Source organism: Phodopus roborovskii, unplaced genomic scaffold (assembly GCF_943737965.1).
Source record: "Phodopus roborovskii unplaced genomic scaffold, PHOROB, whole genome shotgun sequence".
In the NCBI taxonomy this organism is placed as follows: Eukaryota; Metazoa; Chordata; class Mammalia; order Rodentia; family Cricetidae; genus Phodopus; species Phodopus roborovskii.
In genome coordinates, this window is record NW_026126434.1 from 22,343,239 (window position 1) to 22,365,426 (window position 22,188).

Genomic DNA, 22,188 nt, shown 5'->3' on the forward strand with positions numbered 1-22,188 from the left:
TGAGGGAAAATATCCCAGATGTCCCAGCTGAGGACAGTTTTCCCCTTTCCCCTACTGGTCTTGTTTATGACACCCACCCCCTTGCCTTGCTGTTTCTTCTAGCAATGTCTTCTGGGAAAAGAAGCTACCTTCTCAGGGAACCTGCTTTTGCTTTCCTTCTCTGTGTATGTCCCTGTAACTCTCCTTCAATATGATGTAGTTTCCAGAGTTAGCAGGGTTCCAGGGGTTCCGTTGTTTCTTAGGTTCATAGGGCTTAATTAGACCCTGCTGCGTATGGCCCAGCTGCATCTCCTTTTTCAAGAGGAGGCATTGACTTACATCCCATTTGGTTTAGAACCTCCACCCCCATATGTGACCTCCTTTTCTGTATTCTTGTCTGCACCCTCTATGCAAGTGCATCATCTAGCTGGGTGTCCCCTTAGGAGGTGCCCTTTATTCCTCTGTGGCCAAAGTCTCTGGCACAAAAAATTTCCTGAAGCCCTCAGGAAGCTCCTTCCCCATGTTCCTCCTGGGTGTCCAGCCACACTGCCTGTTTGCTTTGAAGATTCCAAGTAAGGACAAGAGCATCGCTAAGGCAGTTTTACAGGGCCATGCACAGAAATGCACTTGCTGGTAGGTACAGCCTGCCTCCTGACTTAGGAAACTGCTAGAAACTAATTGGTTGTAAGCTGCAAAAAGAAGCAAACAAGAAGTCAAAGCTCTTTCCCAAATATTGTGTATAAATGTTTGTTTTCATTTAATTAGACTTGTTATATAAAATAAAATAAAAAGATGTCAAAGCTCTTCATTATGAAGCCAGACTTGGGGGAGGGGGAGGGGGAGGGCTAGCTCTGGAAGCAGGAACTTCTCCTGGCAGTTTGCACAGGCAGGAGATTTGAGCAGAGCAACAGGGGTGACCACAGCAGTGGGTGTGTCTCTAGAGGGGATGGGGAGTCCTCCACTCATTCATCTACACTATTTCCCTGGGTAAGTGGCATCTGGAGGATTCCGAAGTCTGACCCCCTGGCCTCTTACCCCCCCACCCACCCCCCCACTGATCTGTGCCTGACCACGCCTGTGGATCATTGTTTACAGGCAACCCATTCACTGGACTCTCAGAGGCATCCTGGCAACCCAAGACCTCTCTTCCACAGGCTGGCAACTGTCACAACTCCAGGGCAAAGTCTGGCACTGAAGCCCAGGCAATCTCCTATTACTCTTCTCTTGTCTTGAGGCACCATGACCCCTGAGGGGGCTCTTTGCTGAATGTAACCAAGGGCCAAGGCAGAGTGGGACCTCAGCTTCTTCTCTGCAGGCCTCTTAAACAGTTGTTAGGATGTCAGACTCCTCAGTGACAGATCAGATGACTCGGCTGACGTTGCGACTCCTGGAACAGGTAAGACAGAGCCTACCCATTGCTGTGGTCAATCCCTGTTGGCCCATTCTAGGGCGCAGCCTTATAAAGCCCCTGTACCTCCAGACTCTTGTTTAAAGGGATACTCCTTACTGTGGAGATAGAGCCCAACATGCCCAGGGAGAAACTTGGTCATGCTCAGTCTTCTCCACCTTTTCAGCCATCTGTGAAATTCTGAGTGATCCATGACCATTACAAGTCATGATGCTTAGGTCCATGGGGACCTGTGCTGCCCATGGTTAACTTCTCCGTATGTTTTTCCTACATCGTTCTTCTTTTACTTCCTACCTATTACCAATCCTGGAACCCCTAGTTCAGGGTCCTAGTGGTCCTGGATACCAACTGAGGGTAGTCTCTGCAAGGGTTGCTACTCAGAAATCTGCCTGGAGCAACCCTCTCAGGGCTCTTCAGGGTAACCCTTGGGACCCATAAAAGTGCCCTCTTAGGGCCCATCAGAACATCCCTTTTGGTTCCCATCAGAGTGTCCCCTTTGGATCCCAGTAGGAAAACCCCAGAGTTCACCAGTGTACCCCTTGTGCATCAGGGTGTCCTACTTGTGTCTCACCGGATCATCACCTTGGGGCCCCTCAGAGTAACCCCTTTGGGTTTAGGATGGATAGCATACATTATGTTTGAGACTATGACCAGAATACCCTTAAGAGAATGGTTATCTTGCCCCATCTACTCACTTGAAAAGTACTTTTTGCCCTCCATACCTCATTTTGGGAGCTGACCACTCCTAGAGCTTTTGGAATATCAGCTACACAGGCAGGTGGGCAGTGCAGCGTCCACTCACCAACCTGGAGTCAAACCACCATCACAGTTTCCTCCTTACAGATGCTGGAACAGGAACGAGAAAACTTGGACAGAGAAGGTGAGAGCATTAAGATGCTTGGGCACATACAGGTAGGAAGGAGAACAGACCAAGAGATGGGCAGGCAGAGCAGGCCTTGCTTTTGTTTTCACCTGTAAAACAAATGCATGTACACATGCTGTACCTTAGTAAGCCGACTCTTAGGGGAAACGCATCTTGTAGATAAGAAAATGTAGCCACAGAGTGGTCAAGTGACATACCTCAGATTGCTCAGTGCAGAAATTATCCCAACCAATTCAGACTTATATCGCTCTAATTCCAGGGATGGGCAGGGGCTCAATCTTTATTCTTCATCCCAGAATATAGGCTAATGGGCATTTGAATGAGGATGTGAGGCCAGAGGAACATGTCTTAGTCTTTAGAGTATTCATGGCTGTGGGTAACTCTGGGAACAATGAGGGCAGATGGCCAAACCTGGGAGTCTTGAATCTAGATGGAAAATGGCAAACCAGGCTATATGCTTCAGGTACCTACACACAACCCAATGGCCACAGATGTGCCAGAGGGCATCCCAGGTAAAGCTTCCGGAGACACCTGCCCTGGCATCATCAAACTCCCAATTCCAGTAGGATGGCAGGGCAAGCAGACCACTTCCAGAGCTTTCTCTGGAGTAAGATCCTCTCCTTCCAGTTGGTGAGCATGCCTGTCTTTTCTAGACAGCTTGGGGCCAGAGCTATCAAGGTATGACTGGGCTTGAGGAGGCCTCCTGCAGTCCAGGAGTGCTGGAACACTAAGAGAGATATGTTCTACTGACTTTCCATGACTTCCAGCACCAAGAAAATCCACTGAGCTGACTAACCAAGCTCTTCCCTGTCTACCAAGCCCCCTCTCTGCCCGCCCCAGCCCTGGTCCTTCCTTCTTTGGTATAGATGTTATGACAGACACAAACTAAGAGACTCCAGGCTACTCTGGACCCTAAGGTGCAGGGTGCCATAGCCACCAGCTAGGATACATTCCTCAGTGATGTGTGCCTTCTCTATCCAGGGAAGCAGGAAAAGCCAGACACTGCCCTGCAGAGTGCTTTGAGGAGAAGGAAGGACCTTCTACAGAGACTATGGGTAGGCTTGTACCCTCTGCTGAATCCAATCCTAACTCTCCATGGGCTAATACACTGGCTCAGTGACACCAATGAATGCTTGTCTGTATTCCTGGAATCAGTTAGCAAATGTTTGCAAATTGGGGTTGGGTAACTGAACCGTGAGCATTTAAGAGACTAATAATATTCACAGCCCATCACTTTCCCGAGGAAATTAGAGAAAGTAAAAATGCCAGGTATAATCAGTATATGAACTTAGAGACTGCTCAGGCCATTGCCACAGAGCAGGCAATGAGTCAAGGCCCATTCCCATTGAACACAGAGCTCACATAAACTAACTGGCCAGCAGCAAGAAGTGGCTCTGCCTAGAAGCATCTGTGTGGGTGTCATCTCCATACCCCCTTGGAACAAGAGGTTTGCTCTTTCTACAGCAGGGCAGATGCCAAAGTGCATGAAGAACCATTAGATTGTTGGCTGGGAAACAATAACAACAACCAGAAACTTACTGCAAGTGGTTGGTATATGTTAAGAGAAACAGAATTTCCAAGTGTTTACCAAGGAGTATTACTGAACTTGGGGTCACAACCTTTGTCCCAAGTCCAATCTGGCCACCCATTCTCAACAAGCCAATTTAAAATCAAATTAACTGTGGAAAACAGAAACAAAAAGATTTATTCAATATGGTTGTATTGGGAAGAAAGACAAAGAGATCCCTAGTTCCAGGGATTCCACACTGAACATTTGGGTGCCATAGTCCCTGGCAGGGGTCAGACATGGGAAAACCATACTGGAGAGAGCCTGTTCACCCAGTGAGGTTTGTAGGTTGAGTCAGAGTCCTCTGCTAATGGCTTTATAAGCAACAGGCTGTCAACCTTTTAGGAACAGCAACTGATGGATGGGCACTCTCCAGCCCATGCCTGGAGGACACATGAAAGAACCCTGGCGCCAGCCCTGAACCCAAAGGTGCCTCCCATGGATGTCTTCCCTGCTGCCTCCCTACCTCTGCCCCTACCCCCAGAGCCACCAAGGATCATCCAGCACCAGGTAGGACTCTTGGGTAACAGCAACTTCTGGTGGGGAAGGAGGGTCAGAACTGAGACTTTATAGCAACACAGAAGTGTACTGTGTTTCCAGTAGGGAGGCCAGAGTTGTTTCTCTCTCCCAGTCCAGGGAGGGAGGCCAAGGACTCGCTCATCTCTTCCAGACTAGACCAACCTAACGGCTGCACTGGAAGCATTAGCGGGGGAGTTTAGCACCAGTGGGCCCTGAATTCAGAGAAACACAACCCTTTCATACTTCAAGTAACCAGGGATGTTTAAGATCCTGGCTTAGGGACAGAGTGACCAATAGCAGAACATACCATTCAGAGAGCTTTGTGTGGTGTGACCTACACACAGCATTCTGAGTCGCAAGCAACAGAAATCAACTGACTACTTGAGTAAATAATATATGTATGTGTGTGTGTGTGTTTACAATTGTATGTATTATTAGTGTGTGTGTGTGTTTACAATTGTATGTATTATTAGTGTGTGTGTGTGTGTGTGTGTGTGTGTGTGTGAGATACATATGTGGGACACATGCGTCACAGTGCATATGTGGAAGTCAGAACAATACTGTGCAATTGGTTCTGCCCTTCTACTGTTACATGGCTTCTGGGGACCAAAGTCAAGTCACCAAGCCTTTTTTATCTGCTAACCTTTATCTGCTAAGCATCTCAATGGCTCAGAAAGAATGTTCTTAAGCAGAGGAGTTAGGAAGTCCAGGTGAGGCCTATGTTTGGGACTCAGTGTGTTTGAGGAGAATAGGCACAGGAGAAAACCATGTTCTGACCATGTTGGTGACCTGGAAGACAACTGCCCTATGGGCAGGAAAACTGGCAGCAGCACTTAGCAGAGGGAGTGAACCCACAGAAGCCCTTTGCTGTGAGCTGTCTGCACCCAGGTTTCAGATGGTCTGGCCTGCATTTCTATCTGCAGTCAGGGCCATTGTGTTTGCTATCAAGACAGGACAGGTCTCACTAGGTATCCCTGGCTGGCTGGAACTCACGCGGCTGACCCCACTATGTAGACCATGCCTCCTGCCCCTGCCTCCCGAGTGCTGAGATTAAAACCATGCACTGGTTTTAATCTGGCTGGTTTCGTACTCTTACATGTTTACAGAGAGATAGAGAAAAAATTACCTTGTGAAACACAGGAAGATGCATTTTGATTTTCATGAAATAGTACTGATAAGAGCTCATGTTGACATCTGTCTGTGGCTGTTCTCATTTTAAACTGAGCCCACGTGGCCCATGAGCCCTAATTTACTGCATCTCTTGGGGGAGAAAGCTCCTGAGTCTGGTCTCAGAATAGAAAGAAGGGGCAAGTTCACTGGAGGTTTGTAATGGGGATTAGACAAGTCTCTGGTGTTGGCTTGAAATCGGTCACACTTACTTCACTCAGAGGAGAAACCAGAGGCTATCTGTGCACAAGGTCTACATATGCCCTGTCTTATATGGGAGAGCTGCAGTAAACAGCAAAGTTGGTGATGGTGCTACAATAGACAAGCCACTGGGAGACTTGTGAACACCCGGCTTTCATCCAGCAGGGTTACCCCAGACTCCTTACACCATGAAATTCCACCCTACTCCTGTTAAAATGTACAAAAGTTAAAAAACTGAACACATCAATTGTTAAATCTATTAAAGCAAAATTAACCAGGCGTTAACTACCTTCCTGAAGATAGGAGATGGGAGAAACATTAAAAATATCATATACATGCTGGATGTGGTAAATATACTTGCATCCTATACTCTGGAGTTAAGAGGCCAAAGGACCACCACAAGCTCAAGGCCAGTCTGGTCTACATAGTGAATTCTATGCCAGTTCTATGTCAGAGCTACACAGGGAGACCTTGTCTCAAACAAAACAAAACAAAACTAAACAAAACAAACAAAACAGAGTCCCAATGATAGCCAGATGTAAAAAAATTCTATTCAATTAGTGTTAATCATTTAAGTTTCTTTTCAGATGGATGATAGACAGAGGAATGGGTGAATGGGTGGGTGGATGGGTATGTGCATAGGTAGAAGGACAGACAGATGGATAAATGACTGGGTGGATAGACAGATAGTTAAGTGTGCACACAGATGGATGGAGAGTACTTGTGAAGACTGTACATCCAGATAGCTAACCAACTGGCCTTTCTTAGGTCCCCCAGCCTCCTGCCACCATCATTCAGCAGTTACCCCAGCAGCCACTGATTGCACAGATTTCTCCTCCTCAGGCCTTTCCCACTCAAAGATCTGGAAGTATCAAGGAAGGTGTGTATGCGTTCTAGATTGCTATTTTTTTAGGTTTGTGAAATTATATAGTGAAAGGGAAAGTATTTTGTAAGTAGGTGTAATGTGACGCTTTTCCTGGTGAGATGCAACATAAACTCTAGTCAGCCCAGATAGAGAACCAATAGCACACAAAAGTAACAGTACCACTAAAGTCAAACTTCATGAGTCAATGAGTTTATTGGGGTTAAAAAGGCAGCTGAATCACCAAAAGCCCACCCCAGGATGGGTAATGACTTGTGAAAGCTGGAGAGCTCTGCAAATCAATAGGTCAAAGGGTCTCTTCCAGATAGTTTAGCTGATCCCTCAGCAGTCCTTACTACTTATATAATCGTGGAAGGGGTACTTTGTGTATCTGATAGGTTCCAAAGACTTCCTGAGACTTGTGAGTTGTTTATTTTCTGCCTCTGTGGGGGCTCTGATCTGCTAGAAGCTTGTTTGAATTATCAGAGAACTAAATGCCCTTTCTGGAGACAGGGGCCTGTAGGAGCAGATAAGAAGTGGCTTTTCAAGGCAAACAGGAATCCACATTACAAGGTTTCTGAGGAATGCTGAATGTTTAGAATTCCAGGTCAGAGTCTAGCTAGCATCAACTGAGCCCAGACTGTCATTTTGGGGTATTGAGACCTGATACTTTCTAAGTCATTTTAGAAAGGGATTTTAACTTTGTCTGCTTGTATATCAGTGTACTATGTTCATGCATTGTTCTCAGAGGCTAGAATTAGACATCAGGTCCTCTGGAACTGGAATTACAGATAGTTGTTAGCTTTCACGTGGATGCTAGAAATTAAATCCAGGTCCTCTGAAAGAACAGCACTGAGTCATCTCTCCAGCCACATGTTTTAGTTTTAATTACATTTATTTAGCCATGGGGGTAGGGTTGTATACACATCACACTGCACTAGTGGAGGCCAAGGGATAAGTCAGGCTCCTTACCCTGGTGACAGCCAACACATATGTAAGACCTGATCTCCTTTTAGACATGGTGGAGATGATGCTGATGCAGAATGCACAGATGCACCAGATCCTCATGCAAAACATGATGCTCAAAGCCCTGCCACCTGGGCCCACAGGCCCACGTGCTGCTACCCTCCAGGTAGGTTTGGATGCTGAGATTTAGCCACTGACTGGGAGTGGGGTGCTCCTGGGTACCTGTGCAAGGGTTCCTCTGGCTTGAGGGTATGTGGTGAAGGCAATGAGGAACAGGTAACATAGCTGGGGCAGAGAACTCTAAGCCCAGGCTGTACTCCCATCACATTCTGCTGCCCTTCCCACCAAGCTGGGCCCAGGCATAGGGTAAGGATGCTGCAGTCCTGACCTGGATGTGTACTCTGCCAGGACCAACGATGGGTGCACCATGGAGTCTTGCGAGCTGAAAAGCAGAAGCCACCCCCAGTGCACCACCACCACCATTATGCACCCCCCACCCAGCTGCAGGCTGCCTCCACATCTGGAGCCCCTTCAGGATATTCTGCATGGCCTCCAGTGGTTGCAGCTGCTGCCCTCCCACATGTGGCCAGCTTCTTGCCCACTGTGAGCCATCTGACTGAGCCAACTACTTCCCATCCCAGCTACCCTTAGCACATAAGCCTAGACAGAGAAAGCAGGTAAGTGGAAAGATGGGCCTGGTCACCTCTCCTCAATTATGCCAAAGAACACATGTACCCTGTGGTCAGGCCAATGCACTGTGGCTGATTTGAAGGATCCAGAAAAAAAAAAAAAAATGTCATTTGTAGGTCTCAGCCCCTGTTGCCAGACCATGTGGAGCCATGTCACCCTCTGGGAAAGCTGCCTTATATCTCTGACAGCTTATCAGGACTGGTCCCCTAGACTGTCCTTTATCTCAGGCCAGGTCGTGGAGCACCCCCATTTGACACCGTTGATTTTCCCCTCTGGATGCACCAGAAACCATGTTGCCTTTCCAGGTGTGTCAGGTCATTGACCTATCTCAGTAAGCATCATGGTCTTCAGCCTTGATTACTCTCCAGGCCATCTGGGAAAGCTAGGAGACCGATGCCTCACCCATGTGAAACACCAACATTTTATTATGAAAGACTTGATATTTAACATTCCTATGGAAGGCTGGAAGAAGTGTCAAATTAGGGCCAGCGATATAGCTCAGTAGTAGACAGTTTGTTCAACATTTGTGAGGACCTGTGTTATGTCCTTGATGCGCTACAACATGCCCACACACAAAGCAAGAGAAAGTCAAACATAGTAACTGGGGAGACCTGATTGTCATACCTGGAATGATCACTTCAGTCTAATGTGAAAGAAGCAAGTAGAAGAACAAGTGATGTGATTTCCTTTTCCTTTTTTTTGGGGGGGGGGTGAGGGGTTCAGGACAGGGTTTCTCTGTGTAACAGCTCTGGCTGTTCTGGAACACTAGTTCTTTGACCAGAATGACCTCAGAATCTGCCTGCCTCTGCCTCTCAAGCACTGGAATTAAAGGTGTGTGCCACCACCGCCTCGCTGTGATTTCTTTTAAAGCATACAGAGCCAACAAGTTTTCTCAGAAGGTAAAGGATAAAACTTAGTTTTATCCTCAGGACACACTGGATGGATGGATGGATGGGGGACAAGGACCGACTTCTGCTGGTTGTCCCTCAGTCCTCCACTACTGCATTGAGTTGTGCCTACACATCATCCCTGGCTTGTAGAGAATGGATTGTTGCTTTCCTGTCCCAACTGTCCCCTGGGCCTGTCAGTTTTCTTTTCATATATGTGTGTATGCTTCCTTGACTTTCTGATGTCTTTTTTGTTGTTATGGTAAAATTGGTTTTCTTTCCAGTTTGGGTTTTCTTGTTGCTTAGTTTTTGAGCCCAGACTGACAACCAACTTACAGTTCTATTTTAGCTTGCCTGCTGCTTGGTTTTCACATATGTACAATTAATGCCTGTCTTCTTCTTTTGTCTGTTTGTTGAGACAGGGTCTTACCACATAGACCAGACTAGCCACATACTATGTAGACCAAGCTGACCTTGAACTCAAATTCAGTGAGCTCCACTTGCCTCTGACTTCTGAAAGCTGAGACTAAAGTTATGGCTAACCATGCTTAGCTTCCTTGTTGTTTTAATGTTTTGAGATAAGGTCTACTATGTAGCTCTGGCTGTCCTGGAACTCATTGTGTAGACCAAGCCTGCCTACCCTCACAAGGATCCTCCTTTCTCTGCCTCCCGAGTGCTGGGAGGGAATGTGTCACCATACCTGGCTTAATGTTTTATTTTTAAAGATGTATTATTTTGTGATACTGGATTGAACCCTGGGTTTTGAGCACATTAGCCAAGTAGTCTTCCATTAAGTCAACACCCATGGCCCTTTTACCACTTTGAGATAACATTTCACTGAGTTGCTTAGGCTGTCCTCAAACTTGTAATTCTTCTGCCTCGGCCTCTCTAGTAGTTGGGATTACTGGAGTGCTACATTCCACCTGTCTTCACAGATGCTATTTTCAAGGATTACAGAAAGCTTTCATTTGCTTATGGTCACATTTTTTTTCATTTGTTATGTTCCTCACAAAAAAGCTGGTCCCTATTGTTGAATCCTTGGAACCCTATAGGTCAGAACTGCCAGTTAACCCTATGTGGACCTTTCCTGTGCCTGACCCGGCTTCCACAGTGAAGACAGTGATATGATGTCCATGGGGACAATCAAGACAATGCAACACACTCCCATGGGAGCTTCAGGGTGGTGACATCCGCTTCCTACAGAAACATCTTTCAGTGCACCTTAGGTGTGATTCCAGAGAACCTTGTTTTCCTTAAAAGCATCAATTAAAGACCAGCAACCAGTCCATGGATTTCATGTAACTCTCTTTCATCAGGATCATAGAGCCTTCACAGAAGGGGTGGTGGTGGTGCTGAACCTGGAATAAGCACGAACTAACAAAGTAACACAGAGTACCCCTGGAGCAGCAAGACAGAACCTGCCCCCACAGGCTGGGAGCCACGCCAGGTTGGCTGGTCTCAGGTACCAAACCACAGATTTAGGTCAGCAGAGCAACAGGCCAGAAGTGTGGTAGAGCACGTGCTAAGGATGACAAGACCTCAAATTCCATCCCTGGCACTACAAAACCAAACTAAACCAAAAAATACCCACCAAACCAAACCAGAAACACCAAACGGAAGAAAAAGGAAAACAGAAAACTAAGCAACACAGGAGCAGTCGTTGTTCAAAGATGATGAGGAGAGAATGGACTGGCATAGGTATATGAGTGTAGACATGGCAGAAAACCCTATGTAGGCACATGACTATTGGATACATGCTGGGAAGACAAGTGATCCAGACTTGCATAGGCATTTAGCACGTCCAGTAAAGTTGAACTTCAAGTAGACCACCATCCCATGCTCCAGGTCTTGAGCAGAATTATCATGCCTCTGACATCAAATAGGAGGAGCCCCAGTAGCAGGACCACAAGGGGCAAGAAGATGTCGGTGGGATGGCTCAGAAGGTAAAAACTTTCTTTCAAGCCTGACAACCTGACTTCAACCTTTCAGACTTGCACCATAGAAGGAGAAGAAAGCCATCTCTCTACCCGTCCCCCATGCCCCCCCCAGTTGTCCTCTAACCTACACATGCATGTTGTGGAGAATGAGCACCCATACATCAAATAAACAAGATTTAATTTAAAATTACAACAGCAACATAAAGGGATTGGAGATGGGCCTGGCTGAATCTCTGGCCCTCAGGAGACAGGATTTGTAGGTCAGTGGGCTTTCTTATCATGTCTACAGCCAATGGCTTAAGAAAATTGAGAACACAAGGTAGCTCTTAGGAGTAGAGCAAGCAAGGTTCAGGTCACAGAGTCCCTAAGGGCTGGGATGGCAACCTTGCCTGCATCTCTTCAGTGTCCATCCTCTTAGGAAGATCAGACTTCAGTGTTTTGAGGTGGGGTTTCCACTTCAGGGAGACAGGGCAGTCTACCCAAACTCTACAGTCAGAAATCCAAAGAAGCATACAAAGTTACATGCTTCTTCTCTTAGGAATGGCTTAGAACTACTGTTTACAAGGCAGCCTTCTAAGCAGAGCAGGAACCAGCCAGACACCTGTTTGATACTTTCTGAAGTTAGTTTCCACTCACAGAATTAAGCTTTAGTGTGGGCTGATGTCATCCAGGACAGCATGACCTGCAGAGATCCACTCTGGAGGGACAGGACTCTGTCCATTGAGGTCTCCGTCTCATGGCATCAAAGCATTAGTAGAGGCCCCTGCTCAGGGGCTGGAGCCTGGCTCCAGTGTAGCGATTCAGTTCCTCCAGCACCAGCTTCTCCTGGTTGTACATCTGGGACACAGCAGCACACAAGATGGTAAGAGGGTACTCCTGGGACCCTTGTCCCCAGTCAGACTCCTCTCAGATTTCCTCTTGCACAAGCCCCCATCTCAGCTATATATAAGTCTGAGGGTAGCACCTGTACAGAGACTGAAAGAGCCATGGGAGGACAGGAGGTGACGACAGGCAGTGCAAAGGAGTAAAGTCAGAGCGGGGTCCCTCAAAGGATGGGGGAGAAGCTTGGAGACCCAAGGGAAGTGTGGAGCAGCAAGAGATCTGGCATAGAAAGGGCTGGGTGGTAGCAGAGCCAGAAGAAGGTTTACTTTTAACTGAAGAAAAAAAATTCATTCATGGGAGCTGAGCTTAGCAATTAAGAGCACTTACTGCTCTCATAGATTTCCTGGGTTTGGCTCCCAGCATCCACATCAGGCAGCTCACAACCACTGAAACTCCAGTTCCAAGACATCAACTCCCTCTTCTGGCCTCTGCAGGTACCTGCACACACATGGTGCACATAAACTCATGAAGGTATACACACATAAACAGAAAATATTGCTTTTATAGAATTTCATTCTGAGCAATAGACTTTCCTTAAAAACACAATCTAAGCCTATTAGAAACCAAAGTGCGCTTTATAAATGTGGTACCCATCAGCCTTTAGAAAAAAAGAACCACTACTTCATATTACATGTTGCCAAATGGCCGTTTTTGTTTTGTTTTGGGGGGGAATGGTGGTTTTTGTTTGTTTGTTTATGTTGGGTTCTTCTAAACATTAAGTATCTATTGACCCCTAGTAGGGGCTGGAGAGATGGCTCAGAGGTTAAGAACACTGGCTATTCTTCCAGAGATCCTGAGTTCAATTCCTAGCAACCACATGATGGCTCACAACCATCTTGAGATCTGGTGCCCTCTTCTGGCATGGAGGCATACATGGAGACAGAACACTGTAGAGATGATAAATACATCATTTAAAAAAAAATAGCTAGCACTTCAGAATTTAACTTTTAATCTGTCTGTTCAGGTGCCTTTCAGCAGTGAACTATACAAGTATCATGAGGAGTCAGTTACTTAAAAACATTACCTCACCATTTTTTTTCTTTTTCTTTTCAAGACAGGGTTTCTGTTTGTAGCCCTGGCTGTCCTGGAACTCGTTTTCTAGACCAGGCTGTCCTTGAACTCAGAGATCTGCCTGTCTCTGCCCCCATCCCCGAGTACTGGGATTAAAGGTGTATGATGGGAGATGCCATTCTGCAAATATGCTTCTCGTATTGGTTAATGAATAAAGCCCTGTTGGCCAATAGAAGAGCAAGATGGGCAGGACTAGGAGACAAGAATTCAGGGAGACGTAGGAGGAGATTCAAAATGTAGGACTGAGAGAGCAGAACCCCAGAACCTCTCTCCAGTAAGATAAGACCATGTGGAAATACTTAGATTGATAGAAATTGGTTAATATTTAAGACAGAGCTAGCCAATAAGAAATGCTTGTAACAGGCCAACAGCTTTGTATCTAATACAGAGAGTCTCTGTGTGTTACTTGGGGCTAATGTGACTGTGGGACTAGGCTGGGGGAAAAACCTGCTCATAGTTCAGGAACTTGCCATCGGGTGCATGTCAAGTAACCCAGGGGTTAGGGTTACATCTGCTCCTTGCACAGGTACTGTTCCTACCTTTTGCCACTCAGCCTTGGAGTTGTGGGTGAAGCCCAGAAGGTGACAGAGTCCATGGGTGGCTGTCACCTGTTGAAGTAAATGAGAAGTCAACTCATGGTATGATCTACCAGAAAGCTGCCCCTTCAGGGACATGGAGTACCCTTGTAAGGCTGAGTTGTCCTATGCAGGACACCGGGAAAGGACATGTAGTTACTTCACTGCACAGAAGCTAAGACACCTCAGTTCCCTCCTATCTAGGCAAGTGCTCATTATTGATCTACATTCCAACTTCAGTTCCCTCCTATCTAAAATGGAACATTTTGGGCTGGATAGATGGCTCAGAGCTAAGAATACTGGCTGTTCTTCCAGAGGTCCTGAGTTTAATTCCTAGCAATGACATTGTGGCTCACAGCCATCTATAATGAGATCTGGTGCCCTCTTCTGGCCTGCCAGCAGCACTACATACATAATAAATAAATCTTTAAAAAAAAAAAAAAAGACAAAATAAAATGAAACATTTCACACAGTTCACTTAATTAGTATGGAGTAACAATAGGACTGGGCAATTAAAGAGAGTTGACTGTCCCTGGCAGGCAGTATCAGGAATCCAATTAGAATAAAGCAGGAGGGAAGGGTGGCTCATTGTTGTAGTCTCAGATCAAGAAGGCTGAGGGAAGTATTGATTGAACCAAAAAGATTAAGACCAGCCAGGGCAATGTAGTGACTATACATATTTTCATTTTTTATTATTTTAAATTTGTTTGTATGTGTCTGTATGTACAAGTGAGTACAAATGACCTGGGAGACCAGATGAGGACATTGGATTCCCTGGAGCAGGAGTTACAGGCAGCTGTGAAACACCCCATAGGTGCTGGGACAAGAACTCAGGTCATCTGGAAAAACAGTGCATCCTATTAACCATTGAGTCATCCCTCTATCCTAAGCCTACATCTGTCTTAAAAAAAAAAAAAAAAAGTTAAGCAGAAAGGAGAGGGAGAGGCTAAATACAAGCAAGAGGAACAGGGCTGACAATTGCTAATCTAAGAGTAATACAATGGTACCTGTGAATACTAGTGTACACACAGGAGTCCCCTTCTCAATCTTCTCTATGGCTTGAGTTTTGTTAGCAAGTATATGTAATTTTGCATCCCTACTTACTGTCAGGATGTCATAGTAATCTTCATTTTCTTTACACTGCTGGAAGATATATTCCACTCCTAGGAAAACATCTCCCAAATTATAATCATCTGATGAGTATGGCTGAGGAAAGTCCCCTGCTTTCAGATCCTGAAAATGAGGAAACAAAGTTGGAGGCCTTTCATGGAGTAGCCCAACCATAGGGACTTGGCTCCCTTGTCCATCAGAGGACACAAGACTTTTGACCAAGGATGCTAAAACCACATGATGGAGGCTAAGTACCATCAAAGGGAGTAGACTGCATAGTTGTCACACACAATGGCCCTCACAAGCTTTGATCTCATCAAATTATTTATGTTTTTGTTATCGAGTATAAGTAGTTATTCATCCCTTCCTGAGTATATGTAGTTCTTTTATCCCTACCAAAGTAAGTTACATTCTATACAGTTAAGTTGGCATATGGACACAATTACATTCTTTCCCACTTGCCCCCTTCCATTTTTTTTTTTAACTGTTAAGAACATCAATAAGGTGAAGATTTAGACACATGTTACACTGTACTTCTTCATTCTTGGGATTTATTTCTGTAGGTATGACACCGGTAGATAATGACATACACATTTTAAGTCTTTTGAAGCACTGTTTATTATCAATTTGCTTTAAAAAAGAATTTCCAACTTATGTTGCCAACAATGGGTAAAAGTGTTTTTACATGATGTAGTTAATTTGTTGAAAATGTTTACCAGTTTTCACTTTTCATTTTTCTATCCAAGCATTTACTACTGAGGTACATTTAAAATTGCAGAGGCCCTTATTTGAATTCCCTAATAGCACAGAGGGAGGGTGTGTGGTCCCTGAATAGAGGAATTGTGGTGTTTAGGGGCAGACATACTTAATGGGCATGGGTCATAGGCCATAGTCTTTCCCCTTTGTTTTTATTTGCTTATTTCTGAGATAGGAGCTTGTGATAGCTATTCTTAGTTGTCAACTTGACTATATCTGGATTGAACTACAATTCAGAAATGGAGGACACACCTGTGATTCAGATCTTGAGGCTGGAAGACACATACCTGTATCCAGATTTCAAGGTGGGAAGACACCTTTAATCTAGGCCAAATCTGCTGGAGCCTTTATAAGGACATGGAAGGAAGGTTTTGTTCTTGCTTGCCTGCTTACCTTGCCTCATCAGCACATGCATTTCTTCATTGTCATTGGAGCCTTCTTCGAGATTCCAGCAGATACAAAAGACCATTGGAAACACCTAGACTTGTGGGCAACTATTAGATTCTTGAACTTTATATTTTCACCTAGCCACTGTTAGATTAGCTTGACTGTAGTCTGTAAGTCATGCAAATAAACCTCTTTATATACATTCAATCCATAAATTCTGTGACTCTAAAGAACCCTGATTAATACATGTGGGTTTTTTTGGTTTGTTTGTTTGGTTTTATTTTTAGGTTTTTCCAGTCAGGGTTTCTCTGTGTCTGCCTAACTGTCCTGGAACTCACTCTGTAGAGCAGGTTTGCCTTGAATTCAGAGATCTACCTACCTCTGCTTCCTAAGTGCTTGGATTAAAGGTGTGAGCCATCACTGCCTGGTTCAGATTAGGGGTTTGTTATACAGCCCTGTCTGGCCTTGAACTAACCAAGTAGACCAAGGCTGGCCTTGAACTCACAAAGATGTGTTTGCCTCTGCATCCTGAATAGATGGGATTAAAGGCCAGATGTAAATGCATTCCAAAAAATCCCCAAAGATAACCATATCTGTAATATAACCCATAGCAACCATTCTGGAAAAAGGCAGGCTGCATGTGAGGAACATTGTTTTTACCTCATGAAATGGGAAAGAAAGCACATCAGTTGGGACGTTTTTCTTCCTGTAGATCCTATTAATGTGCTGAATACGCCTGTTGTCAACACAGATAATCCCCAGGTCAAAATTCTTCACTCCTAAAATACCCCTGATCATATCCATCTTCCTTCGAAGTGGCGCTCTTCTGATAGGGACCACCCGCTGCAGATTTTTAATCACCAAACTCATTTCGGGAAGAACATCCAGCCTTTAAAAAAAAAAAAAAAAAAAAAAAAATTGGAAGGAACCTGTAGTTTAAGTTCTAAAAAAGACCCATCAGAACTAGAAAGTCATAAATTATGTGAAAATGTATACGAACTCACAATAAAACAAACTTTATTATTGGGCGGTGGTGGTGCACGCCTTTAATCCCAGCACTCAGGAGGCAGAGGCAGGCGAATCTCTGAGTTTAAGGCCAGCCTGATCTACAGAGCTAGTTCCAGGACAGTCAGGGCCACACAAAGAAACCCTGTCTCGAAAAGCCAATAAATAAACAACAAACCAAACAAACAAAAATTTTATTTGGTGGAACTTATCGTCAATTCTAAGGAAATTTGCATTTACCATAGGAAACTGAAACACGGTAGACAAGGCACACACAATATACGGAATAAGGTGGCTTGGGGCGGTTGTTGAGGTGTAGGACCAGGTAAGGGTGAGCGTGGGTGAAAAGATGGGGGTCTCTCGGACACTCGGGCGAGTGGATCCAAGCACGGGTGCTTCTACACACCCAAGGAGAAACTGCTGCACACTTACCAAAACAGCATGGGAAACCGAGAACCGGGTAAATCGCTCGCCGGAAGATCAATAGCAGCACACCCCCATGAGCGGAAGTCGGATGCGGAGGCCCGGAAGTCGGTCCGACGAATTTGATGTCCGCCGCACACAGCTAAGGGCCGGCCCCAGTGGCCTGTGTGATGTAGTGAGGTGCGCCTGGTGGCGGCTGGATGTTGACTGTGAGTGAGCCTCGGCGCTCGCGACTGGGCGAGATCTGGCGGAACCGCTCCTGCGGCGCCATTCGCTGTTCACTGTGTTCCTATCGAGGTGCTGAAGGCCTGCTTGGCTTCGCCATCTTCGCCCGACACTACGCCCTGTTTCCTGAGAATTGCCAGCGTAGGAAACAAAACTTAGTTCCAGGGCAAGGTATCTCAAGTTCGAGTTACCAGGAGAAACATGAGATGGTAGGAAACCAAAACCTGTGACGTTTTATCAGTATTACATTGTAATTCTCTGGCCTTGGAGATCGCAAGAATCTGGCGTAAGTGATGTTTTTTCCGTCTTATTATTGAGATTTTTTAGCTTTAGCTAGACCTGGTGGGGCACGCCTGTGATCCTAGTAGTAGGGAGGCTATGGCAGGAGAAAGGAACATAAGGTTGTGCTTGAGTGGATAGTAAATTTGAGGCTAGCCTGAGCTAAATGAGACCTTGTCGTAAAAAAACAAAACAAACCTTTATACAGTATACAGTAACTTATTTGTACTCTCTCATCCAGTGTCCAAAATAGAAAAACACCTGTGGGTTCTGTGAATTGTTGGCCCATCGTGCGCTTGCCTTTTAAGTTGTCCTTAGATTACCCATTATTTAAGACCTTGTGGCAAACCATGCTGGGATGTTCTGAACTTTTGTTTTTCAGGTTATCCTGAGGATGAAGGAGAGCTTCCCCAAGTGACGGGCAGTTTAAAGAAGGGGACTAGTTGTGTATAGACTGTATTTATTTCCTTCAAATAATTGGGTTGAAGATGAACCCCGTGAACCCCTTCACTGGGCAGCAGCCCAGTGCTTTTGCAGTATCTTCTAGTACCACAGGAACATATCAGACTAAGTCACCGTTTAGGTTTGGCCAGCCTTCCCTTTTTGGGCAAAACAACACACTGGGCAAGAGCCTTGGATTTTCACAGGTCTCAAGCTTTGCAACACCCTCTGGAGTAAGTCATTCCTCCTCATTGCCGACATTTGGAGTCACCCAGACCTCAAGTGCTGGACTGTTTGCTAGTCTTGAATCCACACCTTCTTTTGCAGCTTCTTCTGGGCCCTCAAGTTCATCTGTGCCGGGAAATACAGGATTTAGTTTTAAATCACCCTCTACCGTAGGGGTTTTCCCAAGTGGCTCTACTTTTGGCCCAGAAACTGGGGAAGTAGCAAGCTCTGGTTTTAGGAAAACAGAATTTAAGTTTAAACCTGTGGAAAATGCAGTGTTCAGACCAATACTGGGGGCTGAGTCAGAGCCAGAGAAAACCCAGAGCCAAATTGCGTCTGGATTTTTCACATTTCCCCATCCCGTGAGTAGTGGATCTGGAGGCCTGACCCCCTTTTCTTTTTCTCAGGTGACAAACAGTTCGGTGACTAGTTCAAATTTTGTCTTTTCAAAACCAGCTAATAGTAATACAACATCGGTCCTCACCCCTGCTTTGTCTAACCGAAATGTAGAGGAAGAGAAGAGAGGACCTAAATCAGTATTTGGAAGTTCAAACAGTAGCTTTACTACTTTCCCCATGTCATCCTCTGGACCTTTGGGGGAGCCCTTCTCAAGCAACAAAACGGGTGTCCGTCAAGGATCTGAGGAGACCATTTCTGTAGTGGAACCACTTCCTACCCCCATGAAAGGACTAAAAAGGAAAGAGGACCAGGAACGCTCCCCAAGGAGACACTGCCATGAGGCAGCAGAAGACTTGGACCCCCTGTCCCGAGGTGACCATCCTCCAGATAAACGACCCGTCCGCCTGAACAGACCCCGGGGAGGCACTTTGTTTGGTCGGACCATACAGGATGTCTTCAAAAGCAATAAAGAAGTGGGTCGCCTGGGCAGCAAGGAATCTAAAAAGGAAAGTGGCTTTGTGGGATCTGGGGAAAGTGACCACATGGCCATGCCAGGAGGAGGTCAGTCTACCTTGGTACCTTCCCGGCTTCCAGCTATGAATAAAGAAGAAGAAACAGAAGGTAGAGATGAAAAAGAAGGTGAGTTCTAACCCCAAACAGGAGACCTTGCTGCCAGGCTCTTGTGTGTTCCCTTGTGTTAGCTTGATTTAAGTCCCCACTACAATATTAGAGATCCTAACATAGAGCCTTAGGGCTGGCCTTGCGTCCATGAACATTTGGTATGCTTTTACATAGCAGTGACTCCTTTTGCTTGGATGTGTTATACATGATGGACCTATGTGTCTGCCCTCTGAATTCCTAGATTCTCTCAGGGGCACATCTGCACGCCAAAGTAAAAGAAGCGAGAGCACAGACAGTCTCGGGGGCTTGTCTTCATTAGAGTCCACAGCCATCCAGTGCAAGAACATCCCCGACTATCTCAACGACAGGACCATCCTGGAGAATCACTTTGGCAAAATTGCCAAAGTTCAGCGGATCTTCACCAGGCGCAGCAAAAAGCTTGCAGTGATACATTTCTTTGATCACGTGAGTACTTTCAACTTGCCTCTTTTTATTCTAGATTTGAGCTTTGTGACATGTTTTCTCCTAGTGCAGAGGATCAAACTCAGTGCTTTGAGCTTGTCACAGAAGCTATTTACCACTGAGCTGTGTTCTGAGTCCTCAACTTGGTCATTTGAAAGATTTTTAAAATTATTTTTTATTGTATGTGTCTGGCTGTTTTGCCTGCATGCTTCTTGTACACCTTTCAAATGCCTGATGCCCTAGGGGCCAGAAGAGGGCATTAGATCCCCTGGAACTGGAGTTATAGATGGTTGTGGATTCTAGGAATAAAATCCAGACCTCTGAGAGAGCAGCCAGTGCTCCTAACTACTGACTCTGCAGCTCCAATTTTGTCATTTTTAACTGCCCCCCCCTTTCATCCATAAGTTGTTGCTTGATAGGGAAAGGACTCAAATATCTTATTTTTTTCTCTTTAAATCTCATTCTAGGTTTAAAATTACATATGGGGTGGTGGGGGTTGGCGTGAGTCATGAGATTAGAAAAGGGCCCCTAAAAGAAGAGGAAGATATCTTAAGGAGGGGAGGGGTGATAAAAAGGTGATGGACTTGTGATGTGGGAACAGAAGGGAGACTGTTTGGGTGAATGCAGGGAGATAGCCAACCCGAGCATGGGGCAGATGTAAGGGAAGGGAACAGATTACAATAAGATATAATGATACATATGCATGAAATGGCATAATGAATACTATATATATAATATATAGTATATATAATATATAGCGTATATGCATATGCTATAATATATGCACACGCATACACACACACTATAACCCATACAAGATATGCTTACTGAAATAATTTTTTAAGAATCTCGTGCTTCACTTGAGTCGAGATGGTTTTTATTTTCCTGCCTTAGGGGTGCATGTGCCTGAGGTCCCTGTGGAGCTAAGTGTCGTAGGGGAGTGCCCAGTGGTGCAGATGGAGTCTGGTTCCTCTGAAAGACCTGAGAGTCATGTGTAACTCAGAGTACTTGTTCAAGCTTGAATTTTCTAGTTTTGCTTTTGTTTTATCTGTGTGAGTTCATGATTAGTGTAGACATTCAGACAATACAGAGAAAAAGAAAGTTTTCATAATCCCCTTTCCTAGAAAAAACTGTTGGGTTGATAGCCAGCTTTCAATGTGTATATGAGACATTGGCTGTATGGTTTCACCCTATGGGGCTTTATGTCTTTATTGTCTTTCTAAATATTGTTATAGGAAGATTAAGTCACATAAGAATTTAAAAAGGGTCCTTACAGCCTTTTTGTTAAAAATAATAAAAAAGTAGAAAAAAAGAATTTAAAAAGGAGAAAGCATGTTTTCATAACATAATTCTATTTATTTATTTATTTATTTGCGATTGCAAGTGTGTGACGTAGGTAGGGTCAGAGTAGGTAGGGTCAGAGACGTATGCCTGGAGGTCAGAGGACAACTTTGTGGAGTCCGTTCCCTCCTTCCACCCTTTTGCGGGTCGGAGGTATTGAACTTGGGTTAAAACTTGCCTTTTCTCACTGAGACGTGTCGCTGGCCCTCAGTGCTCTTTTTGTTCCTTCCTTGTGGTGTCTGATGCAGCCCATGCCGTCTTCTCCCTCCCAGACACTGGGATAGTAGACATGCACCTCCATTTTCAGTTTACAACTTTTACTTTTATTTGCTGAATTTTGAGAGAGGGGCTATTGTCATATTGCCCCACACTCACTCTGAACTTCTGGGCTCCTGCCTTAGTCTGTGGAGCAAGCAGTTCAGGGCTAGAGGCAGGGTCCATAGCATCCAACTGACTCTGTTTTTGAGCTTTGTTTTTTCTTTATGAGTCTGGATTTTGCTCTGGGGGTTCTCTCCTGTTAGGGATTGAGTGTGGACCTGGAACACGCTCCAGTGATCTACCACTAAGCTGCATCCCAGCCAGTAGTATTTAAGACATGGTCTTGCTGTGTGGCTGATTGCTCTACAGCTTGGTGTGTTACCTGGCTTAGCCTTGAAATTGTTATTTATTTATTTATTTTTGGGTTTTCGAGGCAAGGTTTTAGTCCTGGTTATCCTGAAAGTCACTCTTGAACTCAGAGACTCACCTGCCTTTGCCCCCTCTCCCCCGTGCCAGGATTAAAGGTGTGTGCCACCACCTCCCAGCTTGGATTATGTGTATGTGCCACTGTACCCTGCTTTGCCATATTTTGGAATAGTTTTTTCTCTTTGTTCAAATCTCTGAGAATAAAATTTTTGTGCAGGAACATAGTGTTTTAGGGA

At 45.2% G+C, this 22,188-nt stretch overlaps 3 protein-coding genes across 4 annotated transcripts in view; 2 read left to right on the forward strand and 1 right to left on the reverse strand.

Annotated features, from left to right (window-relative positions):
- The first annotated feature begins 1,172 nt into the window (after positions 1 to 1,172).
- Positions 1,173 to 8,682, forward strand: CUNH21orf58 (chromosome unknown C21orf58 homolog). Its single transcript, XM_051186945.1, has 7 exons — positions 1,173 to 1,375; positions 2,231 to 2,267; positions 3,252 to 3,325; positions 4,183 to 4,347; positions 6,493 to 6,604; positions 7,603 to 7,718; positions 7,961 to 8,682. Exons 1-7 carry the CDS (start codon positions 1,316 to 1,318, stop codon positions 8,201 to 8,203), a joined length of 807 nt encoding a protein of 268 aa, XP_051042902.1. The 5' UTR covers positions 1,173 to 1,315; the 3' UTR covers positions 8,204 to 8,682.
- A 2,545-nt stretch (positions 8,683 to 11,227) lies between these two features.
- Ybey (ybeY metalloendoribonuclease) lies at positions 11,228 to 16,731 on the reverse strand. 2 transcript variants are annotated; one of them, XM_051186946.1, is made up of 4 exons: positions 16,508 to 16,731; positions 14,699 to 14,827; positions 13,559 to 13,627; positions 11,228 to 11,903 (listed from the first exon to the last, which is right to left on the reverse strand). In XM_051186946.1, the coding sequence occupies exons 1-4, from the start codon at positions 16,715 to 16,717 to the stop codon at positions 11,817 to 11,819; spliced, it is 495 nt and encodes a 164-aa protein (XP_051042903.1). In that variant the 5' UTR covers positions 16,718 to 16,731; the 3' UTR covers positions 11,228 to 11,816. The 2 variants fall into 2 exon arrangements, with proteins under 2 accessions (XP_051042903.1, XP_051042904.1); XM_051186947.1 differs by lacking the exon at positions 11,228 to 11,903 and adding an exon at positions 12,683 to 12,754.
- A 905-nt stretch (positions 16,732 to 17,636) lies between these two features.
- Positions 17,637 to 22,188, forward strand: part of Mcm3ap (minichromosome maintenance complex component 3 associated protein) — a 45,541-nt gene continuing 40,989 nt past the window's right edge. Inside the window, exons 1-3 of the mRNA XM_051186948.1 lie at positions 17,637 to 17,786; positions 18,162 to 19,483; positions 19,707 to 19,930. Of these exons, the coding sequence (XP_051042905.1) occupies positions 18,268 to 19,483; positions 19,707 to 19,930 (1,440 nt within the window). The 5' untranslated portion in view covers positions 17,637 to 17,786; positions 18,162 to 18,267. The remainder of the gene's footprint in view (positions 17,787 to 18,161; positions 19,484 to 19,706; positions 19,931 to 22,188) is intronic.